The sequence below is a fragment of the Sycon ciliatum genome, chromosome 4, assembly GCF_964019385.1.
Source record: "Sycon ciliatum chromosome 4, ocSycCili1.1, whole genome shotgun sequence".
NCBI classification, from domain to species: Eukaryota; Metazoa; Porifera; class Calcarea; order Leucosolenida; family Sycettidae; genus Sycon; species Sycon ciliatum.
The window spans coordinates 2,596,315-2,621,226 of NC_088646.1; the positions used below are offsets into that span (position 1 = coordinate 2,596,315).

General features: G+C 48.5%; 1 protein-coding gene and 2 long non-coding RNA genes across 3 annotated transcripts; 1 reads left to right on the plus strand and 2 right to left on the minus strand.

Moving 5' to 3' along the window:
- LOC135813885 (uncharacterized) lies at positions 1-5,556 on the minus strand. The gene is made up of 2 exons (XR_010553136.1): positions 4,926-5,556; positions 1-788 (listed from the first exon to the last, which is right to left on the minus strand). It is a non-coding gene; the product is annotated as an uncharacterized LOC135813885 (long non-coding RNA).
- A 1,696-nt stretch (positions 5,557-7,252) lies between these two features.
- On the minus strand, positions 7,253-11,387 carry LOC135813886 (protein Aster-A-like). The gene has a single exon (XM_065326907.1). The coding sequence runs from the start codon at positions 10,904-10,906 to the stop codon at positions 8,234-8,236; it is 2,673 nt and encodes an 890-aa protein (XP_065182979.1). The 5' UTR covers positions 10,907-11,387; the 3' UTR covers positions 7,253-8,233.
- Positions 11,388-22,195: 10,808 nt separating this feature from the next.
- LOC135813887 (uncharacterized) lies at positions 22,196-24,518 on the plus strand. The gene is made up of 2 exons (XR_010553137.1): positions 22,196-22,901; positions 24,190-24,518. It is a non-coding gene; the product is annotated as an uncharacterized LOC135813887 (long non-coding RNA).
- The last annotated feature ends 394 nt before the right edge of the window (positions 24,519-24,912 follow it).

Genomic DNA, 24,912 nt, shown 5'->3' on the forward strand with positions numbered 1-24,912 from the left:
TGCATTGACTATTGGAAAGATACAACATAATTATACCGTCAGTGTATGCAGTGTATGCAAGAGAAGACTAATACAGGTAGATGCATGCAATGGACATGCACAGTGAGTTCAAGTGATAGACTGGGAGTGCAATGCAATCTGACTTCTAGATGTCAATCAGACAAGTATGTCTGTGGCTCCTGTGGAAGTCTATTCAGAAGAACTCGACAGCTATCTGCATCATTGGGATGCTTTTTTGTTGTACATCCATGATTCTTGTATCTAGAAATTAACAATAGTATCAAGGATATGGTGAACATATTGAAGTCGGACAAAAAAGACACCAGTAGCACAACTGCAGGCTCAATAATATTGTGGCTCTGCTATAAAACAGGAATCGCAGGATTGGAGGACACTTAGTTATACTGTCTTGTACATGTCAGGTGTGTGTACGGTAGCTACAACAGTTCACCCAGCCCTGGGGCACTCTGGAACTCATGGCTCCCAGCCCGCCGACTCTGTAGTATGTCCATACCACTGTGTCGGGGTCACCGTGCAGCTAAGGGAAAGGATTTATTTATGGGCTTGTGATCAGGACTTCAACGTTCAAAAACAACACCCATACACCGGGCCACATGGGTGAGAACTTAGAAGATATCCTTGTAGTTAAGGCAGGTGGCTGGCGATGGATTTTCATTGTACTTCGAAGTAAGTCTTTGATAAACGGACAGCAGAATGGTAATCATATACTCAGTCAGGCATCACGTCAAGTGTCACTGAGTCCGGCGATCATTTCAAGTTTGTTCGATCTGGGAGAATGAAAGGCAACATAAGAAAAACCAATAATTATTATAAACTGCTACGGCAATTTGTGTTCAGTTGTCACCTACGTCAGCTAGACCAGAAATGCTGAGGCTGGAATGCACATACAACATCATGCTCCATCACCTGTCTGTCTTCTTGCCATGGCACGGTTTTATTGAAGATGCTGTTTGGAACTTCCGAGTCGCTCAGTGTTCTGTACATTGTTGACGCAATCCCTATGACAACCCATTCTCTTCATGCTAGATATCTCCTGATTTGGCCGACCCAGACCGGAGACAGGTGACTGACTGTTCAAAGCTTTGGCCACTGTGTGTTTTCACACCTTTGACTGCCAGTACTAGTGTCCTCTCCGCTGTTTATCCTGTTAACATACTGTAAACTGGGAAATCTTTGCAATGTGGATATTTTTGCGAAGGGGGCGAGTCACAAAATAAGCCAGCACAAAGCGTAGAACTGCGGTAAAGCAACTAATGAAATGAACTCCAGTTGCAGCATTTCCATGTGCGAATTCGTTTGTGGTCACAAACATGCACACAAACATGCAAGCAATTCTCCAGTTTACACTGTACATGTACTTTCTCACCAGAATAGCGCTAGGATTACTCCCTTCCAACACTCCTCAATGAGTTCTTCTCGTGAGGCAAGCAGTCACAAGATTGGCGCGATGCCACTATCAGGTCTCTGCACGAGAAAGCCTATCGTGCAGAGACCACCAACAACAGGCCAGTCATCTCGCTCCTGAGTGCTGTCAGCAAAGTTCAGGAGAAGATTGTCCATCAACACCTCTATACCCACATAGAGCCCCACCCACCGGCCGGCCAATCTGGATCTCGATCCAAGGACAGCCCTGAACTTCGGCTCTCCCGCCTAGTTCACGAGATATCCGGAAGCCGAGATGCTGGTCTGTCAGTGCCATTGTGCTTTTTTTCACCTATCAAAGGCATTTGACCGAGCCTGTCATGCCGGCCTCCTGGCGAAACTCGAGCACCTTGGTGTCTGTGACATTGCCCTTGCCTGGCTCACAAGCTGCCTGACTCGCCATCAAAGCGTCAAAGGCTAGCTCCGCTATGTTGTCTTGACAATCCATTCCGGCTGGAGTCTCCCAAGGCTCTGTCCTGGGGCCTCTTCTGCTCCTCATGTATATAATTTACCTCCCTCCCCCCTCCCAGCATGTGCAAACTAGCATGTCAAAACATGCAGTCAGGTACGGATGATGCGGCGCTCATCGTGACATATCGCAGCAGGGATCTATCAGATGCATTCCGCCAATGCGTTGTTGACGCAGCATGACGATGGTTGACTGATTGCCATCTCCTTGTCAACACCACGAAAACCGTCGTCCTTTCCTGCCAACCCCAACACATCATCCACACCACAATCCACTAGACCTCGCTACAACTAATCCACCAACATAGGCACCTTGGCGGAATACTCCCAGATGATATGTGACGGACCTAAGTTCACCTAACACAGTCATCATGCAAACTACCAACAAAGCCAAGAGATTACTGCACAAACTCCGCAAGACACGTGGCACAATGAACACTTCCATCCTGTTATATACAACACACGTACATCCGACCTGTTTTCGAATATGGCAGCCTTATCCTCTCCAATACCACACAGCAACCGCGGTACACACTGCAGGGAACTCAGCGCCGTGCTGTACGCATCTGCCTTCAGTTTCCCCTCTTTGCACCAGTTCGCCACAGTTCCCTCCTTCACCATGCAGTGCTCCCCAGTCCCCATCCTTAGCTAACTCACGATCCACCAACAAACCTCCCCACCACATCTTGCACCACAACGTCAATACCAACCATACACCCTTCGACAGCTAAGGACCTACTCCATCGGACTCACAGAGACCAGCAGGCACTGATATTCCCTCTATCAACAGTGCCCGCACCCTTTACAACTCACTCTCCATCGATATCACAAGTTCACAACCCAACCTTGTATCACATTCTTTCCGACACAATACATCTACTCGACATGTATTGTGTTCTTTTGAGCGGCTGTTCCTGCTCCTGTTCCTGCTCCGCGCATCCCCCTGATTTCTGATATCTCGAATGGGTCACACGCATTCAATTACACTTGCTATAGTCTCAGCATGTTTTCATCATCCAGTGTTCATCGCCTTCCCAGGTAATTCCATCTAGCTGTTGCTGACTATTACTAGTATTAGCAGATCTATCATACTTATCAATATTCCTCATTGCCATCTCACCGTCATGGCAATTAAAAGAACACACCTGGCAGTGTGGTTCGAGGTCACCCTCTTCTTCTGCGCTGGTTAATGGTGCCGGAAGTATCCACACATCGTTCGTCTGACAGGTACATCATCTGACAGACGGACAGCATGGCCAAGAATGTGCAAATGGGCCTTCTCCACGGCTGTGGATATCAGCTCAGCAGTGCATGCTATGTACAACTTCTGATAGGAGATGATGTTGGGGTATGCCACGCCTATCAAGTTCCGTAATGGCTTGCGATGAAAGACATCCCGAGATGCAGATTGCGTCAGGCCACACACAGCAGATGTGGCTCGACGTATGCTCGGTGCCGTTGTAGTCTTCGGTTCTCACTGATCTTATATTCGATGGGCCCACAGTGTGTACATTTCAATAGGCAGTCGATGCCAACCCCATTCATTACTCACAATCCTCCTTTTCACAAAGGAGTAACCAGAGCTGACGGGAGGATCTCCAAGTGTCATCATCGTGGGTGCAGTGACTTCACACTGTTTTCTCTGTGTTCGGGATTAGCGGCCAGCTACTGAACACGTCCTTGATGATTGGAAGAGAATCCAACAGTCATTGTTTCTCAGAGCTGTGTAGTGTAATGTTGTCGGACGTAGCCGGTCTCACTCGGAATGTCGTCATCACTGATCTGTCTCGGTGGTGGCTGCTGATGCTAATGATCAGCACTTTACGGTTATGGTAGCAGTAGGCACGTGCTGGGCACTAGTGAGTTCCCACTGTGGCAGACATTAGGGACCTTTCGCACCCCGCGTCCGGATACGAAACGAATGCTGATTCGTCACCTGGGTACGAGGATTCGTCAGAGTCCCTGCGGAGAACTCGTTTTCACGAATGGAAGCCTCTTCATTCGTGGCACGCTCCGAATCCGTCAGGTACACATTTATTTGGATAGGTACACATGTTTTGCAAGGTACACATTTTTCCCCTGATTCCATGATCCATGCACGTGTGCGTGTAAAAAACCCTACGCCAAGCTACCGGCGCCCGCGGCCGTATTCGTAGTTGCCATGCACATTTGCATGACGACTTGCGAAACCTGAAATCTGTTTTCAACGAAACGATTACGAGCCGAATCAAACTTTCGTTTCGCATTCGTTTCGTAGCAAATGCGAAAGGTCCCTATTGTTAAATGAAGTTACAAATCGAAAGAGATCGACAGTACCAACACCTGCCGACATGGACTGGATACATCCCTCATCTTCAACTATCATTATAATGCCAACTATAACCTGCAACCAGCAACACTTTTACAGCATGTCTTTGGCCCCACGGACTCGTTCCATACTCTGGCAGCAGGGACTTTCCCCAATCAATCGGTACCTTCATGCCTTTTCCTGGTGCTTTGAGTACTCCCAGAGAATGTGAGAGTGTGTGTACACAAAACTAAGTTGTGGCGCTGAAAGTGTACATTTACGTGTTCTGGATTGTTGTTTCTGCTTTGGGTAAGCTTGGGTCTAGTGACCTGATAGCGATTGTGCCCAAATCAGTGTACATGTATTATATTGATTCAGGGTACCTACGGCAAAAAAGTGGTACGGTCAGTACCGTAGTGACCGTAGCGTGTCCGACGCCCCGGTGGCATCTTGCACACACTTTATACCGGGGTGCAGGGTGACCGGTTCCTGGTATGCCCAGGAGTCAGGACATTTTGCCAATTGTGTTGCCAAATTTGGCAACACCGTTAACAGTGCACACTGCCGCTGTGTGTATACCAGCCAGGCATGCAGGAGTCTAAATAGCCAGGAGCCACTTCGAATGTACCCCTCTCCCCCCGAGATACATGTACATGTATGCCCCCACTCTGCCTTGCAAATATGAGTTTTATCGACATAAAAAAAGTTTTTAACAGTTTCAACTTACTGCCATCCGCATAGTGACGCTTCTCCCTGTGTGGGGGTTCATGAGTGGCATTGATCCAGCCCGAGGACCGGTCCGTAGTGGGCTGCTGCAACTCCTTACTGAACACCTTGCTGTCGGTGGCCTTGTCATTATGCTTGCGCTGAGCTCTGGCCCAACTAGATGCCGGCGTGTCCTCCACGGTGCACCAAGATTCCACCTCCATGATGTTGTCAGTCTCGCTTGCTTGCTACGTCGCTGGAGAGAGGAAAAGAATAGCGGGCAGACCTGCCAAGGCTTCTTACTGCGCGCGGATTATCAGGCCGCACTTTGCTGGGAAAGTGAGAAATGTCAAGCCTTCAGTGGAACTCGATGCGAGGCTCGATGCAGATACAAGAAGTTCTGGTGAACTCCACAGCCCGTCTGCTGCCTGAGTAGCGGGGACCTTGGCGGATAATCGATGGTCTCTGCTGACCCGCGTACCCGTCGAGGGAAAGAACAAGTAAATCTACGGTTGCGTCAAGCTGCGTTGAAAAATGTCTTGGGTCGAAAACGCTAACTGATCTGTAACGCTATCGACAGCTAGCTTGCAATCACAGATTTTTTTCTGATTCTGAGCTGAGTAGAGCCACGAAGCACACTGCAAAAGAGAAGCACTAACAACTCAGTGAGCAGGTGAGTGTCTCAGAGTCAGACGCAGAGTCAGCATTCAGCAGCTTAGTTACTAAGTAGCATTCCCACTGCCTGTGACGACCGTTGCCAACTAACACATGCGATAGTGCCATGACAACCCAGTGTGCGTGACTGCGTGTGCATGGTGTGTGTGTGGGGGGGGGGGGGGCTGCACGGGCATAATTATTGATAATGGAATACCGGTGTGCAGGTCAAGGGCAGGGAAATCTTCCATTTTAGTAGATAGTTACAACGAGCAGCTTCTTCCCGCACCGGTGCTGGCCTGGCATGGAGTAAAGACTGTCTGAACCAGAGTAAAGACTGTCTGAACCAGAGTAAAGACTGTCTGAACCAGAGTAAAGACTGTCTGAACCAGAGTAAAGACTGTCTGAACCAGAGTAAAGACTGTCTGAACCAGAGTAAAGACTGTCTGAACCAGAGTAAAGACTGTCTGAACCAGAGTAAAGACTGTCTGAACCAGAGTAAAGACTGTCTGAACCAGAGTAAAGACTGTCTGAACCAGAGTAAAGACTGTCTGAACCAGAGTAAAGACTGTCTGAACCAGAGTAAAGACTGTCTGAACCAGAGTAAAGACTGTCTGAACCAGAGTAAAGACTGTCTGAACCAGAGTAAAGACTGTCTGAACCAGAGTAAAGACTGTCTGAACCAGAGTAAAGACTGTCTGAACCAGAGTAAAGACTGTCTGAACCAGAGTAAAGACTGTCTGAACCAGAGACACCGTTCTAATAGTAACACAGACTGTCCGTAGCGGTCCTAATACTGGTCCGTCGGACCGTACGAGCACCTTATTTCGAAATAGGTTGACACACAAGTAAAGAACAACAACACCGCCATGGGGTTTTCAATAACCATGAGACTGATGAAAGTACATGTCAATTCTGCCGGGTCAAATACTAGTACCCCACAACCATGATCTCAGGCCAGACTTCCTGATATTCCAGTGCTACAACCCCGTAATACTAGCACGGTTCATACGGTCGCACAGATCGTACCGGTTTCCGGTTGTAGGCAGGACTACTGTTATGTACATGCTGTGGGTTCTCCTCCTCGCCGTCATGCTCTGGTCAACAAGTTAGTTGCTGTAAATGCACACACACACACACATACACACACACACACACACACACCTCAGACCTTAGACATGCCCATCGCGGGAGCGATGATAGCGAACAGCTATGTTTTAGACATAGCAACTTGTGCACACACACACACACACACACACACACACACACACACACACACCGTGACACACACACACACACCGTGACACACACACACACACACCGTGACACACACACACACACACACACACACACCGTGACACACACACACCGTGACACACACACACACACACACACACACACGCTCACTGAGAACTCTTCCTCTGTCCACTGAGAGCTCCGACTGTTGTAGTGAAGCCTGGCGGTGCCAATCTGACCTGCACAGGATCCTGCAAGGGCAGCACCGTGCTGTTTAGAAGGGCTATGATGTCATCTGGTTATGCAAGGCAAGGACTCAAGGAGTCCAGCAGCAAGTCCCCATGCCACTGCCGCGATGCCGTGATGACCACGTTTACTTGCAGCCACACACCCATGGCACACAATCATCGAGCTCTGCAAGACACGCAACTGCACATCACACACACGAGACACAGTCGCTCACAGTGACATCCAGTATAAGTATAGAACTTGACGTGGGTACGTGTACGTGTAGATGTTAGACCAAGTCAGAAGTCAGCAAAGGGTCACTTTAAAACAAAAAAAGTTCAAGAAACCCAGCAAATACATACACGCCGAGGTAAGTAAAAAGCTAGGAAAGATGCCTTAAACATATCAACGGAGAAGCTTAACTCGGCAGCCATGTATCGACCACTAAAATACGAAGTTCGGAACCAGCCCGGTCAGTCGTCTACTGAAGAGAAGGTACACAGCACGTAACACGCAATAAATCAACAGCAGCAACATAATAGTAATATTATTATGGAAAACTCAGCAGCATCAATGAAGGGTGTCTTCCTGTAGTATAAAGCCTGGCAGAAACTACACCTACTAGTACATCAATTGATCTTAGCACTAACAAGACTTTTAAAAGGAAATACAGTTACACACACGTGCACACGCCCACACACATACACAATCATACACGCCCACACACATACACAATCATACACGCCCACACACATACAATCATGTCACGTTAAACGGTACAGGTCAAGGTAAGATAATTAGCAGTCAAGTGACAAGCCGTGGGAAAGGCGATACATCAAAACCTAGTGGCACATGTTGAGTCCAGCGTGGTGTAGTTTGATGATAATAGTCCGTTCATAGCACCAGTACTGACCAAAGTTGTAGATAATGTTCGGCGTCTTCCAAACTCAAGTTCAGTTAGTAACGCTGAAAAACGTTCAAGTACCTCACTAGTAGTTGTCTAGATTATAAATTTTACTAGAAAACACACACACACACACACACATGCACACACACACACACTCAGTTCAGGCCGGTAAGTGTCATACCGTCTAAGAAACACCAGGGTGTGGACAAGACCAGTTGGGGCCATGATCTGGCAAACTATCGGACTGCGATGTGGCATGAGTGAACCTACAAGCTGTGGTGCCGGTGTTGCAGAATCATGTGAGGCTAGCTGCGTTGATGACTGCATGCCTGCAGCTGTGCATCAATAAGCTCTGTGTGCCGGTGCAGTAGGTGATTGAGTGCAATGGAGACATTCATTAGAGTGGACGAGGTGAGGTGCAGCAGGTTCTGCCACTGCGAGATCTGCTGCTCGTGAAGCGCATGCTGCAGCTGCAGGATCTCCACCCACTTCTGTACATGCGGTGGTGATCGTACTCCGTCAGATATTGACTCAGACCTGGACTCGTGCTGCGCAAGAAACGGCGGAGATTCCTCACACTTCACAACGGGGCACTGGGATATATGTGAGTCTTCACCAAGCAATAGGACAGGCTGCCAAGTGGACGGCACAAGACTACGCAGCAGAACAACAACTATTAGAACTCCGAGTAGCAGGAGCAGGCCGTAAGCTATTCTAGGTAGGCTGAAGAACGGCAGCGTCCCTGAACCAGAGACTGCGTCGGCTTGCTTGGTGAGAGGAGTGGTAGTTTGATGGTGCTGTCCATTGGTCTTTGGCTTTGCACTCTGCTGAGCTTTGGGACCAGAATCACTGTCAACTGCGCCGTCACTGGACGATCCGTGCCGGTGGTCTTCGCGCTCAACAGTTGCGGCGGCCGCTCTCTGGACCGACGCGGACTGCGGACTTGATGACTCGCCATCAGGCACATCCTCCGAGAAATAATGATCAAGTGACTCTGAGAGCGCGGTGAAGTATCGGCCCATGCCGGCTGTTGCCTCTCGCTCAATCAGCTTCTTCATCATGGACAGCATGCTCTTGTGGAAGTTGATGCTCCCGGAGACGACGATACGCGATGTCCCGCGCTCCTTGCCGCGAGTGATGCATGCACGAATGCAGGTGGAGAAGGCGTTTCCCATCGGCACCCCACTGCTCGTCACGTTCTTCTGCACAATGTAGATGTTTGGCAGATGGCTGCTGGACAGTACGCTCTGCTCCTCCAGGGATGAGGCGAACTTGGGTCCCATCGGAATGTCCATGGGCATCTTGTAGGAGACCTTCCTGTACTCAAGAACATCGCCACTGCCCGCATTGTCACGCGGCTCCCAGTTATCAATCTCCATTGCAAAGAAGCCGCGCTGCTGGTAAAAGTCCTGCATGAACGGAGACGGCGTGAATATGAGTTTGAACAGCGCCGACGGCTTTTGGCACACGACACGATCGATGTAGACCTTTCCCTTGTGTTCATCACAGCCACACTCGTCTTCTTGCCACTCGACTCCACTGTCATCGTCCTCGTTGTCTTTTGTCTCCTCACCAGCTGATGCGTCGGGGTTTTCGTCACTTCCGGACCCAAGTGATGACGCTTCGCGTAGCGACGGGTCGCCATGCTCTACGTCGGAGAACTCGTCGATAGAGCCGGCCCTTCCAAGAGCGTGACCCTCACTATCGACCTGTCCAGTGCCATGGCCCGGTGGTTTTCTGCATGGTGACTTGGCCTCATCCGTGTCCACTTTATGACCCCACTGGCGACACACGTAGTTCCGCAGATGCAGGACATTCATGTGCGAACCTATCAGCACGTTCTGCCATACTTTCATCAGCACCTGGAACGACGTCTCTCGGGACACGAACGACGTGAAGAAGTAGTTGCGCGTGCCGTCCTTGTTCCGACGCCCAGTGCTAGTGCTACTACTGCTGGCACTGCTGCTGCCACTGCTTCCACTGGCAGTGCTGTGTTGCGGGCTCATGGAGTGCTCGGGGACAGACACGGTGATGCGGATTGCGTTGGGAATGACATGAGCAGTCTTCTCGCGCACAATACTCAGAATGTTTTTGCAGGGCAGCACCAGGAACGTCTCCCAGCCGAATATGTTGGCGTAGAAGCAGAAGTGCTCCTGGCACACGTACATCCTGCCGTGGGCTAGGATTTCCCGGTGCACTGCACATGAATAGTCATCCACAACCACCGCATCGGGCACTTCGCCACCAAACAGTCGCCTGAAATCCTCGTTCCGCGATTTATTGCTAGGTCGCAGCCACTTCACAGCCGAGTTGAATCGGCTCCAAGACTTCCGACGATTCAGGGGTGCGCCTGCACCATCACCACGATGCCTCTCGAACTCCACTTGCATTTCACGACTTTTTCCGCTCCTGCGAGAGGGACTCCCTGCACTGGCGGCGGATTTCCCCTTCAGTAGGGTAAGTCGACTAGCAGATGATCGTTTGCCGCCATCCGCGCTGCCAGCAGCAGATCCATTCGGGCTACCGACGACCGCACCATTGCCCGCTAAACTCTCGATGGTTGCATTATTATCCGCGTCGGAAGTGACCGCTACGTCGTTAGCGCCAACTGCTGGAGAGTGTTTTGAGGACATGTCGATCAAGCCGTGATCATTGCATATACTCTGCAGGGATTCGGACGAAGAGAATTGACTGCCGCGTACCTGAGCCCGTAGTAGGAGATCTTGGAATGGAGGTGCAAGGCTGTAGCCGTGCGCCGGAACACTGACTGGTGCGACCTCCCCGCTGCTTTCGTCGTCGTATTCTCGAGAGAAAACTGAAAGGAAGGGTTGAGACTCATCTTTTCTATGCACGCGCAGAGTGACATTATCTTCGAGTGGTGTCGGAGGAGATGCCATCATAGCCATGGGCGTGTAGCGACTACTACTAGTAGTAACCTGCACTGTAGAGGTTCGCAGCTGCAGTGTGCTCTGCAGCATACAACACCCTGCTGACTGGTGGCTTGTAGAAGTTTCTCGCGCGTCACCAGCAGCAAGACGGTTAGCGTTTCCGCACACAGCAGCAGCAGCAGCAGCAGCAGCTTCAAGACCACACAAATAATTCTCGGCACAGACCAGAAGAGCTGCTTGGCGCGTAGTTCGGGCAGAAATCTCGTGCTGAGAGGGCACTTGGTGAGCACTTCAAGCCTTCAACTGCTATCCCTGTTCATGAATTCAGGGTCTCCTTCAAACATAACTACACATCGAACACGCAGCAAACATTGCATGCTGGCAGTGTTCTATTGATGCAAAGAAAAAAACGAGAAGGTCAACCAGATCAAGAAAAATGTCATGAGTGATGATAGATTGCGACACCACATCATCAAGGCAGCTGAGTGTGCAGTTTAGTCGAGGCACCATGAGCGCGAGCGAGCCAGATGAAACCGAAGCCGAAGAGAGCGAGAAGTATTAAAGTTAGTTGTCGCTGACGCCCCACTACACTAGCAATGCCAAAATAGTTGAAACCACTTCTGCTTTCAGAACACGAGCTAGCAACAAAGCGCCTTTTGCACTGAAAAACAGCGAATGACTACCGGTATGTCGCAGTACATGTACCAGATGGCATAGGTAGCGACAGCGCCTACGTCGTACACGTGCATGTAGATATACGTACATGTGGTAGACCTCCGGACCGTAGATCTAACCCGCGCGTGCGGTGGGCCTCGGCTTATGTCGTGTTATGACCTGATGTCTGATGACTGACTAGCGCCTGTGTACATGTATACGTATGACGGTATGTGATGTGGATGGACTGGACTGAGTGACTCGCCCGCCGCGACCTGACCTGGGTTTGAGTCTCGAGATGTTGAGTCAGATTGTTGGAATGTCAGCTGACGCCGAAATGGAACGTCGTGCACCATACGGCCCGGGTACCGGTACCAGTGCGTTCACTAGCGCTAGTGACAGTGCACTAGTGCTAGTACTAGTACTAGTAGTAGTGGTGTGTGGCGGGCGGTGTCAGGTGTAGCTAGCTCCACAACTAACTTTCGAGTACATGTGGCTTACAAGTAGTTACATAGTCAGTCTTTACTCTTATACTGTACAACTACTATGTCTTGAACTTACTTTCAACTTCAAGAGTGGTTTGGTGATGACCAGGTGACTGATGCCGGGCGGCCATAAAAAGTATAAAAAGCTCCTATGACTGTAGTCGCGTCAACGCCGCGGCACTACTGCCGTGATGGACTGATCGAAACGATCACACATACAATGATTGTCATCACTGTACTGGTACATGGTCGGCAGGGGTCGCTACGTAACGAATCTTACGATCGTACATCGTATGATGGTAACGAATCTTACGATCGTATGATGATAGTACCACCCGAACATCGTTATGCCAACCGTTTACGGTTTAGGCTAGCGCTATAGTCGTTGATCGTCACATCAGACCTCCCGTAGATCTCTATCTGTCCGTGGTAGAGCTCTCGTGACAAGCCATGATTGTAGCCAGTTACCTGTTGGTTACCGCAAGTCAAGAGGAGTAGAGACGGTCGGTGACGGCGTGTGCAAGGCAAGTGCCCAGTACCAGATCGGCTGAGATCGCAGATTACAGGAGGGAGGTAGGGGGGGGGGGGGGCTAGAGTAGTAGTACTAGTACTTAGTAGAGGCAGTAGAGACTGAGTGGATATAGTCGTAGACTTTATAGAGCTAGCTAGACTAGAGGCAGTAGAGTGGATAAGGATCTGCTCCTCATGCAGTCGTATTTAGCCGCACCCACGCCCTGCGCCTAGCGCCTTGCCAAACTGGCAGATCTACACGTGCGTGCCATAGCCATAATAGTACTACTACTAGTAGTAGTACTAATGCACCAATCAATCAGCCAGGCCAGGGAGTCGTGAACATGGTGACAGCTTTGAAGCGAACACTGTCTGTACTGCTGGTGAGTGGTGTCTGCATAATTTGTAGTGGTGAGCAGGGCTAGGGATCGGGATCAAAAAGGATCGGGAGTAGGGTGAACGTGGCAGACTTTGACAAACTCTCCAGGTTCACGATGTCGATGGAACGAATGATCGATCAGGATCGCCCTCCTCACTTCTCACAAATCTACGCGAGGTCTGATGTGACCTTGTCCTTGGTCCACGAAAGGAGATGACTTCTAACAAGAACGGAGATTGCAGTACATTCTACCAGGGGGTTATGTACTCTTGAGTCTTGATTCTACCCTCTAGTTCTGGCTGATACTTTATTGCATGATCGAGAGTGTATCAATCAGAGACTGAGAGAGAACATGTAGTACAATTATGGTATCAATCCATGGCATGGTGTTACAATGATCATGTGTAGTACCGTCTATAGTATGTACGGATGTATTGTAGATCAAGCATGGATGTGGCATTACATTGTACTTACATATCACCGGCATTATGGACAGCGCACCATAATCACCACCTGATCACTGTGACTGGGAGCAACTAGGCCCCCGTGTAATATGCCGGCATTTTTTTTGAGCATTTTCGGTACAATCCGCGAACCCAGCACTTCGGGCTCGTGATGCAGCATTTTGGGGGAAACGGAGCACTTGGCCGTTGTGTATCAAAATTGAGAGAAGAAAAACTTCCCAAACAAGAACGTCACTTCCGCATTCCGTGGGTTAGCTTCTTGTTGAGTAGTTTATGAATTGTTTACCATGGCAGACTCGAGCAAGTCTCTTATTGGAATATTGAGTATTTTCTGACCCCCTGGTTTTGACGGCGTGTGCTGAGGATGACAAAAAAGTGAGCATTTTCCGAGCATTTTCGGCACGGTTTAGGAGCATTTTCGGCAAGGTTTACGAGAATTTCCCAAAAGCATTTTCGGCAAAGTTTCGGGCATATGATTAGTAGTAGAGAGGTTAAGTTTCACGTAAAAGTCTTACGTCCGTGAACTTTTACGTCAAAAAGTGAAAAAACTCACGTAAAATTTGACGTGTTTTACGTGAGTTGACTGTCCCGCACGTAAGTTCATGACGTGAGTTTTTGGAAGTTTCGCTCGGTTATCCGGACCGAATTTGTGTGAGTTTCCGGAATTTTATCGAGATTTATCAAGTTTGTTGGAAGATTTGATATTTGTGCGAACTAAACCCGAATCCTGCCAGGCAAAATTTCACGTCACGTCGCACGTGTAACTTAACCTCTAAAAATTACACGTAACGTGAGATTTGCACCGCGTTTTGAAAAAGGGCAAAAAACGTGAAACTTAACCTCTCTAGTGTACCAGATTACACCGGGGCCTAGGAGCAACCCGCCACCCCCCACGGCACCAGTGCCACCACCGTACCACGGACCGTCGGTCAGTTCGGTGACTTCAGCCAGTTCAGGAGACTCAAGACGTCTACTTGAGTCAAGAGACTATGACTGTACGTGCATGCCTCAGTCACGGTGTACAATCATGATCATGATGATCACGTGCGGCCGAAGTAACTAACTAATATACTTCTCTCGAAATACGAAATAGCCATCGCCCACGCATTCCTGTGCGGGCGTCACGCTGCTGCCATCGCACGGGCAATCTGGGGAGCTACATGTACATAGTCATTGTTGTAAACGCGCCATTTTTCCTCTGCGCTACAGTGCAGCTTGGACACACTCTTATTAGAAATAATTTTTTTTTTTTTTAACTTCAAGTCCGAGTAATATGGGAAAAATGATGCCCATAGCATCATGCACATTGTCACACTGTATATGTACAGAATCAGTCCATTTCAAACTACAATAAGCAATCCTGCTGGAGCATCGTTCTCCAAACAGGCTTCACTAACCTTGGGCTTGCGTGTCAGATCTTTCCGGTGCTACCGAAACGAATCGGATGTTTGGCGATAGGTTTTCGCTATTGCCATTCAACGCCCCCGGTTCACAGCCTAGTTAGTTTCCAGTTCATCTGGCTTTCCCTTTTCCATCCTGATCATAACTAAATGGAGGGTACACTTTCCTCTTTGTTGTACCTTTCGTAATTGAGTTGAATCCGGAGTATACAAAATAATGAATCCTGCAGCTGCTAGCGTTATGGCGCACGCATGCAGCCCGAGCTTCACGCAGCAGGAGGATGAGTACACATCAGTATCTTCCGAGTTCCGGCTCAGCTCACGGTTACCATCGGCATTGGCATGAGTCATGATCATGACCAAGTTTTACTAACACAGTTACATTTTGGTTTCCTCTCTCACCATGCATTGCTCTCACATACAATCAGTACTAGCTCACCGTGCATACCAGGAAGAGCCAGCTTGGCCAGCTGCCATGACTCCCACAACACAACATCTTCAAAGAGAGCACGAGCATTCGCAGTGTATGATTGTACAGGTACATGTGGGGAATAGGCACGCAGATGCCGCAGTCTGCCAAGGATACGTACAAAACAAAGAACCCTCAGTCAATGAATAACGTTAGAATACGCCTCCCCTGTGTTGTATTTCTAACGTGATTCATTGACTGAGCGTTCTTTGCTTTGTGCTACACCCTGCTATCATGTTAGGCATTTCGTACAATAATTTATTGTTTCCATTCGCTTCCATGTAAATTGGGCGACACCGCCCGTTCAGTGGTTCTGCGAATTCAAATAAAAACGTACCTACACAAAAAAAGTACCTACACGTACCTACATGACATGTACCAGCAACAACAACAACAAACAGGTGTGGTGTATTGAACAAACAGACCGCGAAATGATTTCCGAGTGAGTACATAGGCAAGTCATTGCACCACAAAACCCTGCGGAATCCAGATTCTCTTGAATGCACTGCGATGTACCAGACCACTGTACATATTTTTAGCGTGTACAAGACTCAAGACTGACAAGAGTCAAGAGCAAGCACACGGCCAAGCTGCAAGGGTCAAGAGCTTGAAGATTGATGTACCGATACGTGTACTGTTGAAAGGAAAACAGTCATGCATTGCACCTACATGTAGGTTTGTATCGAGCTACCGGCCAATATTATTACAAGACTAAAAAACATTTCCGATTCTCGAGGATCAAGAAGCTGTGCCGCTGCACTGCAGTGCATTTTAATGAGACCTCCTCCCAGAACTCTGGCTAAAAATTAATATTCTCTCCATTTTCAGTCCCACGTAAGGCCAAGGGGCTATCCGGCATAATCGATAATTTTCACGAAACGAAAAAGTTTAGTTACGACCCTCCCGATCGATAATTATGGACGGTCCCTGAGGGCCACGTTCACTATGCTCCAAGATCATCGCCACGATGGCCAAGCGCTGGAGAAATGCCACATCAATGCCCGGTACTTACATGTACATGTATACCAGTGGTTCTCCCCCACGATACGACATCAACCAGGCCCTACGGCCACCTGGGTCGCCAGATATATTCCCCTGAGACCTCCACTTCACTTCTGCATTGAAGCAATGAAGGCTGAATAATTAGTTGGGAAACTGACATGCTCGTGTTCCGCTTCCGAGCCCGTGCTGTGTCTGTCTGTGTAGACGCACCCGGCCGGTCGGTAGCCTCTCTACCCATGCAGTGTCATCTCAAAACACGACTTGCGTCCTTGGTCACGTTATCCAAGTACAATTAGTGTACATGAAAAGTGTCGGTCTGCTCCAAAGTTCTGGATCTGCCTAGAAGTAACTCAATGAATGCCTCTTTACGGACGGGAGATCATTGAAGACAAAGTGAAGGATTACTAACTAATTACGTTAGCACAAAACAACGTTACAATTGACGATGAGGACGGATATCCAGAACATGTATCCCATTCCCAACCCCAACCCATGTCTGGACCCATTCCCCTGCTTCACTTCTGAAGTTCTCAACCAATAGTCAGACTGTGTGGACAGTCCCTCTGCCATAGCCAAGTTTATAGCAGAAGCTGGCATACGAATTCCTAGTTATTTTTTACAAAACAACGATAGCGTTTTCAGGAAACCAGCAGACACGACCTTGTCATACCCGGGGTACTACTAGTATGTAGGATACTGGATAGAGCTCAGCGTTGCTGTCTGATGCGATACATACGGTTAGGTTCAAGTCAGTGAGAGCTAGAGGGAAGACCCAGGAGGTCGAGTTGATGATTAGAGACTTCCCTAGGCCCCGCCACCTACCTGGGTCTTGACTGAGCTCGACCGCCCGTTGGGGTTGAGCCCTCCTAGATCCTACAACTACAAGGGTGTATAGCCACTGCAGTAGGAGCACTCCCTACTTCCTCAGCTGAGGGACCTCACGTGGAGGACCAGGCCTATCTCAGTTCAGTGTCGTGACCAGCAGGGTGGTAACCGCTTGGTGAGAAGTGCGTCCTCAGGACCACTTCATCTAATCAATAGTTGATAATACACATGTAATGGCATTTTGTTTTATTCCACACCGGAGGCCCGGACCCCGGTATGTCACCCTACAACACATGACATCATGTGACCGCCAAGTGCGGTAAGCTGTACCTTAGTCAGTGTAAGGCGTCCTTGAGCTTGGGAACTACACTAGCAAGTACCGGTACATGTATTACACAGCACATTGTATGATCGAGCCATGTATGGTGGGCCCGGGCTGGTAGAGCCATTGACAGTTTCAATGAGGACACTAACTACATGACTGTACAATGTACTAATCGTATACACACTGTAATGATAGTAATTACTCAACAAGTCTCCTCTCTCGTCTTGCCTCATAGTCATAGCTAGTGCACAAAGTCCATGGCCATGCCAACCCACACACTGGCACTCGACACAAGAGCTGCTGGCTGGGCCAGTCCCAAGGGAAAGGAAAGAAGGCGGCGATATGCCTTCACTCACTGGTCCGTGGACACTTACAATGTACTGTATATTTCCTAAAACTAGGCCATCCAGAATTAATTCGTTGTTTCGGGTCACCCGACCGACCCTTTTTTCACCCGACCGTAATGTTTTTTTTTATAGTGCATGCAAATGTACAGACTACACTATGTACAGGCGCGACCCTAGTAATAATAGCAGTCCAGATAATTATCGACCTCAGAAGCAGCAACGGGTAGCCAAATGACAGGATGCAGCGCTTGGTGACGACGTTGTCTTCTATCTCCGATCCGCAATCGGTCCTGAAACAGCATCAGCTCCGCCACCTTGTAGCTATTTACAGAAGTTTTCAAGATGAGAGCTGCTCGTCAGACTCGTTTGCCAGCGATCGGCGCGAGGCCAATATCTGGTCCTGGAGGGGACCTGGATCTGATGGTGATGCCGTGATGGGACAATGACCATGATGACTGCGCTGGATTATCTACACACGAGCAGACTGGCAGACACTACACTGGCGTCAGAAGTGGGCTTACCTTATGTACAGTCAGATTTGATCGACTGGCTAGATGGACAAAAGCTATTCGATGTACATGACATGTACATGTATGCACATAGACGTAAACCAAAGGAGGCTCCCACCTAAAGAAGTAAAAATAAAAGGTCCATGGACACCCTGTTTTTTATGCATAGAATGGTGGAGTGATGTCTCTTCTTCAATTTGGTATAGTTTTTAGGTAGGGTCACCAGGCATATAAGAGGTATTCTGGTGTATTTAGTGAGTGTACAATTTCTTGATTTTCGGTAAAAAAATGGTAAAAAAATTTGGTTTTTGACCCAAAGAAGCCTCCTGGAAGGAGGATACTAAGCATTTTCTTCATCATATGTTTAAGAACCACATTTGGAGGTATCTTGGCTACACAAGATAGACTGCGTCTTGGTTTTGCCCTTGGCGAGCCACTTTTTCGAAATTACGGGTACCGAAATTTCCATCGGGTGCTGAATTGCGAAATGGTTCAGCCTGCAACATTTTGTCCATGGACATATTGATTTTTGTGGCTTTCTGTGATCCTTGAGCCCCAAGGAAACCGATAATGGACAGTTTTGATGGTGTCACCAGGCACTTTAGGCCCCTACCAAACAATATAGGTATCAAAATATGGTATTTTTAGGCCAATTCTGAAAATAGCATTTTTAGAAAATCTGACCATTCTGGGCCTTCTTGACTAAATATCACTACCAATGACATGGTAGTATGGTAATATTATTTTAGAAGAAGTTATTTTCATGCTGCAACCTCCTTTGGACAAACCAGACAGTCTGTGCTTTGAAAGGTACATGTATCATTACATGTACATGTATGTCATGTTGCCTTCAGTCCTAGCACATTGATATACGAGTAGTGTACATGTACATGTAAGGCAGCGAGGTTTCATAACAACCTCGACCATGAAACTGGCACATGAATAATGTGAAAGCAGGCATTCAAAATAAGGCACACCAAACACTCACACGCGTGCGCACGCACATAAACACCCACCCACATGCACGCACTCTCATGCACACATCATTGTAACACTACTAGTCCATAGTAGGACTTAGTGTAAATAAAAGCCTGAAGACCAGCCACTGCACTGGGCGTGCATTTGCTGGTTGTCACTTGCGTTGATAGCAGCAGACTCCAGAAAAACATCGCATGAAGGGCAATATGCATCTACACACGCTGGCGTGCACATATACGATATACATGTAATGTACTGTCATGCTCTCTCGGCAATTCTTTTTGTGTCTCAAATACGGTTCACGAATGCGCATTCACATGCAACTCCTGTACTGTAAAGCCATTACCACACTGTCCTTGCGGACATCAGAGAGGCATACAGAACCAGCACCGTGAGCCCCCCCCCCCCCCCCTTCCACACCTAGCTTTGCACACGCGCGCACACATGCACGTGCATACACACATACATGTACACAGACATTTGCATGCACATGCACACAGTGCACTCGTGGGGACATGTGCATAACCCAGATCAACATTGCGTGCGAACCCACACATGCGGGCACGAGCACGCGTGCACACACACACACGTGCGTACACACACACTCGTACACCTGCCCAACGCTGAAGCGAGGATAGCGAACAAACTACGTTAGACATAGCAACTTGTGCTCGGATTACACCTTTCAACAGCTTGCACACACACACGCGCATGTGCGCGCGCGTACACACACACTCTCGCGCGCGCGCGCGCGCGTACACACACACACTTGTGCGCGCGCGAGTACACACACACACATGCGCGCGTACACACACACACACATGCGCGCGTACACACACACACAAACGCATGTACTTGCGCATAGAAAAGGATTCAAAATAATCAACCACAGGCATTTACCCAATACACACCTGAGTGTGCACATCTTAGTTGTGGCATCCCCATTTTTACAAAAGCAGGATTTAGAAGTTCGTCCCTGGTTCAGTACACAAGCTTCTGGCCAGCGTTTTCCTTACACCATCAGTGCAGTACAGTGGTTGACACGAACCTCATTCCTACAGGGACAGTAGCCCAAGTTCAGCAGCTCTGAGATGCGTCGTCCACTGAGCTCAGGATACTCTAGGATCCACAGAAACAGTTTCAAACGGCACTCGTGCGACTGGAGCTGCAAGTGGGTCCACTTACCAGCGAGTGGGCAGCCACTTCACGCTCCACAGGTAGTCCATGCTAAATTCCAGTGCCAGTACTAGTATCACTACGTTCGACATCGATGTCTTCACTGACTTCAGCCTGCTTTTCTCACCCTTCTTCGTGGCCACATCGTACCGCTTCAACAAAGTTTTCACAAAAATCAAGCAGCGTAGGAACTGCCTTTGTTTAGCATTAGCCATGGCCAGTGATTCTTTCCAGCGTAGAAACAGCCACGGCTACAGAAACACTGCAACGAGTAGAACTACATCCTGGAACAACTGCGAGCACAGAGAAATCAAAAAACTTCTTTCTGAACAACAGCTTGTTTCCGCATGGAACACAACATTTTTCGAATCTCGCGGCAAAAACAGATTTCGGAGGTGCCCTTTTTACACTGCGCTGCGCAACTGTTCGGGTCGCTGAGTCGAATGGTCTTTGTCCGAGGAGGCTGCGGCCTATGGTTCGTCAGATACGCCCAATCGAACACGTGCGAATTTGAGCGCGCATCACCCAGATCCAGGTGATGACGTCACAGCGTGCAGCCAGGTAGCCACACCATCTAGTCGTGTACAAAATAGCCATATTCGGAGCGCGTTCGATTGGGGAACCGTTTGTCGCAGCTTCTTCGGACCAAGACCATTCGATTCAGTGTTACAAACACTACGCACCCTGTGATTTTCAGCTCGGTAAGCCTCGAGGTTATACCGTATTTTAGCCGTTTCCGAGTTGGACTTTTTCCGTCAGCATGCAATGCATGGCCTCTACGGCTCTAGCAATGCGCTGCGTGCATGCTAGCTGTAGTCAGGTAGTGCATGCATGCCATGCAGTCAACAAACTCATCACACACGGAACTACTCCAGCACTGCCGAGCATGCTGGGCTAGTATCTACAACAAGACTCGAGACACAAGACTCAGAAAATTAGTCAACACACGGACTTGTCATGTACATGATTGTACTACACTCGCATCAGTCGTCCAGTCATGTAGTCAGAGAACGTGCGTTTCTCCTTGCCGGTGCCGGTGGTTGTGCTTTGAGAAAGAAAATTTTAGTTTTCCGCTCCAGTCCCGCCTCATTATTTTATGCTACAGCGATGAGTGCACAACCGTGACAAGTGACAAAACAGCGAACAGCTCCAGGACCTAGAACTTTCAGATTCCATAGCGTTGCGAGCGAAGAGTCGTGCCCGTGGTTCAAAGAGCCTGCAGAGTTCTCCAATTGAGTAGTCCGAAATATGCCAAGTTCGCACCAAAACATCACCATGTGGCAGGCTACTGGAGTCTAAGTGAATCGGTATGGAACAACATTTAGAGCACTCGCATCACTCTTCTCCATTTTGGCGACCCTGCTCTCCAGCGATCTGATAATTACTAGTATATCAGCCTCGTCTGCAATAGCTGCTGCTTCTTCATCAGTCGGAAACTCAGTAGCGCTCACTCTTGACCGGCCCGCGCGGCCATTTCTTCAGCTGAATACCGAGGTTCTCAGCCCCAGACCAAACTTCAGTCAGCCATGGCTGCATCCTCACTCTCACAAGGAGTTAGGTTTTCAGGGTGGCTTGCACCACCTATTATCAGTCGCCAAATCTTTTGAAATAGCACTGACACTATTGCTTTCACGCACTCCTTTTGACCTAGCTGCACGCTATGACGTTGCGGAGGGTGTGGCGCGGCCGCATGACGTCATGGCGCAGCCCCCGAAACTCAGTTTTTCAAACGGAAATATCTCGGGAACGCTTTGTCGGAGACACGTGGGACCAACACCATTCGACTCAGCGCCCGAAACTCTACCAACCCTCAAATTTAAATTTTTCACCGGACTTCCCCTTTAAAGGGGAACTCCACGAAAAAATGAAACTTTGATAGCCTGTAGAGTTTCGGGCGCTGAGTCGAATGGTCTTGGTCCGAAGTCTCTACGACGAAGCGTTCTTGAGATATTTCACTTTGAAATTGCAAAAACGGGGGCCGCGCCCTGACGTCATGCGGCCATTTGGTTACATCATCACGGGCTGCCTACGTCATTGTGGCAAAGTCGTTTCTCTTCGCCAGTCTACAAGCACTAATTTTAGTTGGTATTTCAAGGGAAGATGGGCGATTCCGAACAATCCTCTGTCCCCAGCAATGAAGGCAGCGATGCTGAGGCCAGTGAGGACGACCAACAGCCCACCGCCGCGTATGGTTGGGGCAGGGAGCCCAGATACTCTGCTGAGGAGCTGCCATCGCGTGTAACAAATGTGGAGGAAGAAGATGCGTCAGCAGCTGCGTCCGACAGAAGACGAGTAGCTTGGCCACCAGAATCTCGATTCGTTTGGGACTCCGACTGGTGCGAGCGTGGACAAAAGTGTATAGCCATGCCCAGCCCGCGGGAATGATTTTGCTGGTAGGATGCTGCCGTCGCTGTCGACAAGACGGCCCAAGGTTTCTTGCGTAGCGGACCTCGCAGATTACGAGATCGTATCCTTGCATTAGGCTGTGCTCATCACTGCTCTTCGAGGTTATCTCGACATGCAGAAGCCGCCAATGCCAGTGACAGAAGAGTCTGACATTAGGTAAGCCTCAATTAGTTTGCCTTGACTTGTCTTGTGAGGATCGCGTATCAGCATGATACACTTATTCTTATTTTTTGGGGGAAATTTATTGTTGTCAGGCGCACTACAGTAGGCGTCGCACAAGAAAGACATTGTACTGGTAGTTATCACAAGTTTCATGCATGACACAAACAAATTTCTCTTTGCTCCGAGTATGTCTTGACTTATCTTGTGAGGATCGATGCGCGTAATGTTTTGTGTGTAACTAATTATTGTTGTCAGGCATAGCACGAACAACGTTGTTCTGTACTATAGACCGTGCTATCACAAGTTTTCATGCATGACTCACATTTGTCTTTGTCATTTTCCCTTGGATTGGTACAAGATCTACAAAGTATGGTAGGTAGTGTTCTGTTGGTGAAGAGAGCACTGCACACAGTTTATGAGCACCATGGGTGCATTAAATTGAGCAACGAGTTAATTTGAAACTATACGTTTTGGTCTATCGTTGCTTGTCATCAATTACTAGCCCCCTCCTTCAGTCACTGTTTCTCCTGCGATCAGTTGGCCCGCACACAAATGCTCATACTCGTGGCCAGGATACAGCTGCCCTAGTATTACCTACTGTACATATTGGGTATGGACTGCGCTCAGTTTCTTTTCTGGCGGCAGGTCGGTGGAACACTCTTCCTCCAAACTGTCGTCAGGCACAATCTGCTGGTACTTTTGCTCACCTTACAAAGATTCACCTAGGGTTCCCTGTAACAAGGCCATGCCTGTTGGGACTCCCCTAGTCAAATAATAAATACTACTACTACTACTACTACTATTAATTTTGATCACACCCGAACCCATACTTTATCGTTTCAAGCGATAGACTTTGTCAATAAACTCGTTTTCTAGTATACCATGGCATGCAACGTACAAGCGTGGGGTCAAGAAAGCGTACGCCAAAATAATGCACAAATTCTGGCAGGAGAGTAAGAAATCTGTACTTTCTGACCAAGACATCTCTGTACTAGTAGTTAATCGAACGCGTCCTAATCAGTATTCATCCCCCAGATCATTGGAATTCAATTTGAAATCAGCAATTATGGTAAATTCTACAAGACCCTCCATCTTTGTACCAGTGGACACTAAATTAGTATGGCGCGCGCACTGAAAGTGCAGGTAGGTACCGGTAGGTGCAATACAGCGCATATGTAGAGTAAATGAGTATTTGACTATAATAATTATTACGGTACAGCAATGTGGTATGTGTACAAGCACTCATCATACACATTCCATATGACATTCTGTGTTTGTGTAGATCTCTACGCTATGCGGCACACAGGCAGTACACACTATGTACACGGCAAATTGGGCAAGCACGTTCGTTGTCGTCTTCCAGCCTGCGTTGTGAATACCATCAGGCAAAGATATCCAAATCCTGCACCACCTCAGCCTTCTCAGGAGGCTTCCACCTGGAATTTGGCAGGGAAACACGCTTCTCCAAGGCAGGAACATGGAGGTTGCCATTTGCAACCGCTACCACCTCACACATGAGCTTGTCAACATACTCATAGCTCTTTCTGTCGTATAATTTTCTATTTGGCCACAGTCTTCTTTATGCTTTGAGAACTGGACTTTATACCTTCCTATCGCGGTCTTTTTGGTTGTGCTGTGGCGACGGTTGACATTGACGTCGTCAAGAGCTGCGAGATGTGCGTGTCCAATCATCCCCAGAATTGAGAAACGAATGCGTTTGAGAATGTAGTTTGGCATGACACTGTGATATACCTGCATGGCAAAAAGAATGTGGAGAAAACACACTTGCTTAGACAATATACTGCTGTATGAGAAAATGGAAACTTCACCGTACAGGACGACTCTTGTTCTCAATTGCATTGTTCGTTTCATTCCCTGTGTTGCCCATAAGAGACGGGAGCAAAAATGTTGCAGCAGATGTTTGTTGTCTTCTGGCGTGGAGTGGCGGCGTCATTAGATGTACACATAGTCATTTCACTAAGTATACCACTACTACAGCATATGT

Coding starts and splice junctions, on each gene's coding strand:
- LOC135813886 (XM_065326907.1), bottom strand. CDS start 10,906: ATGCTGCAGAGCACACTGCAGCTGCGAACCTCTACAGTGCAGGTTACT.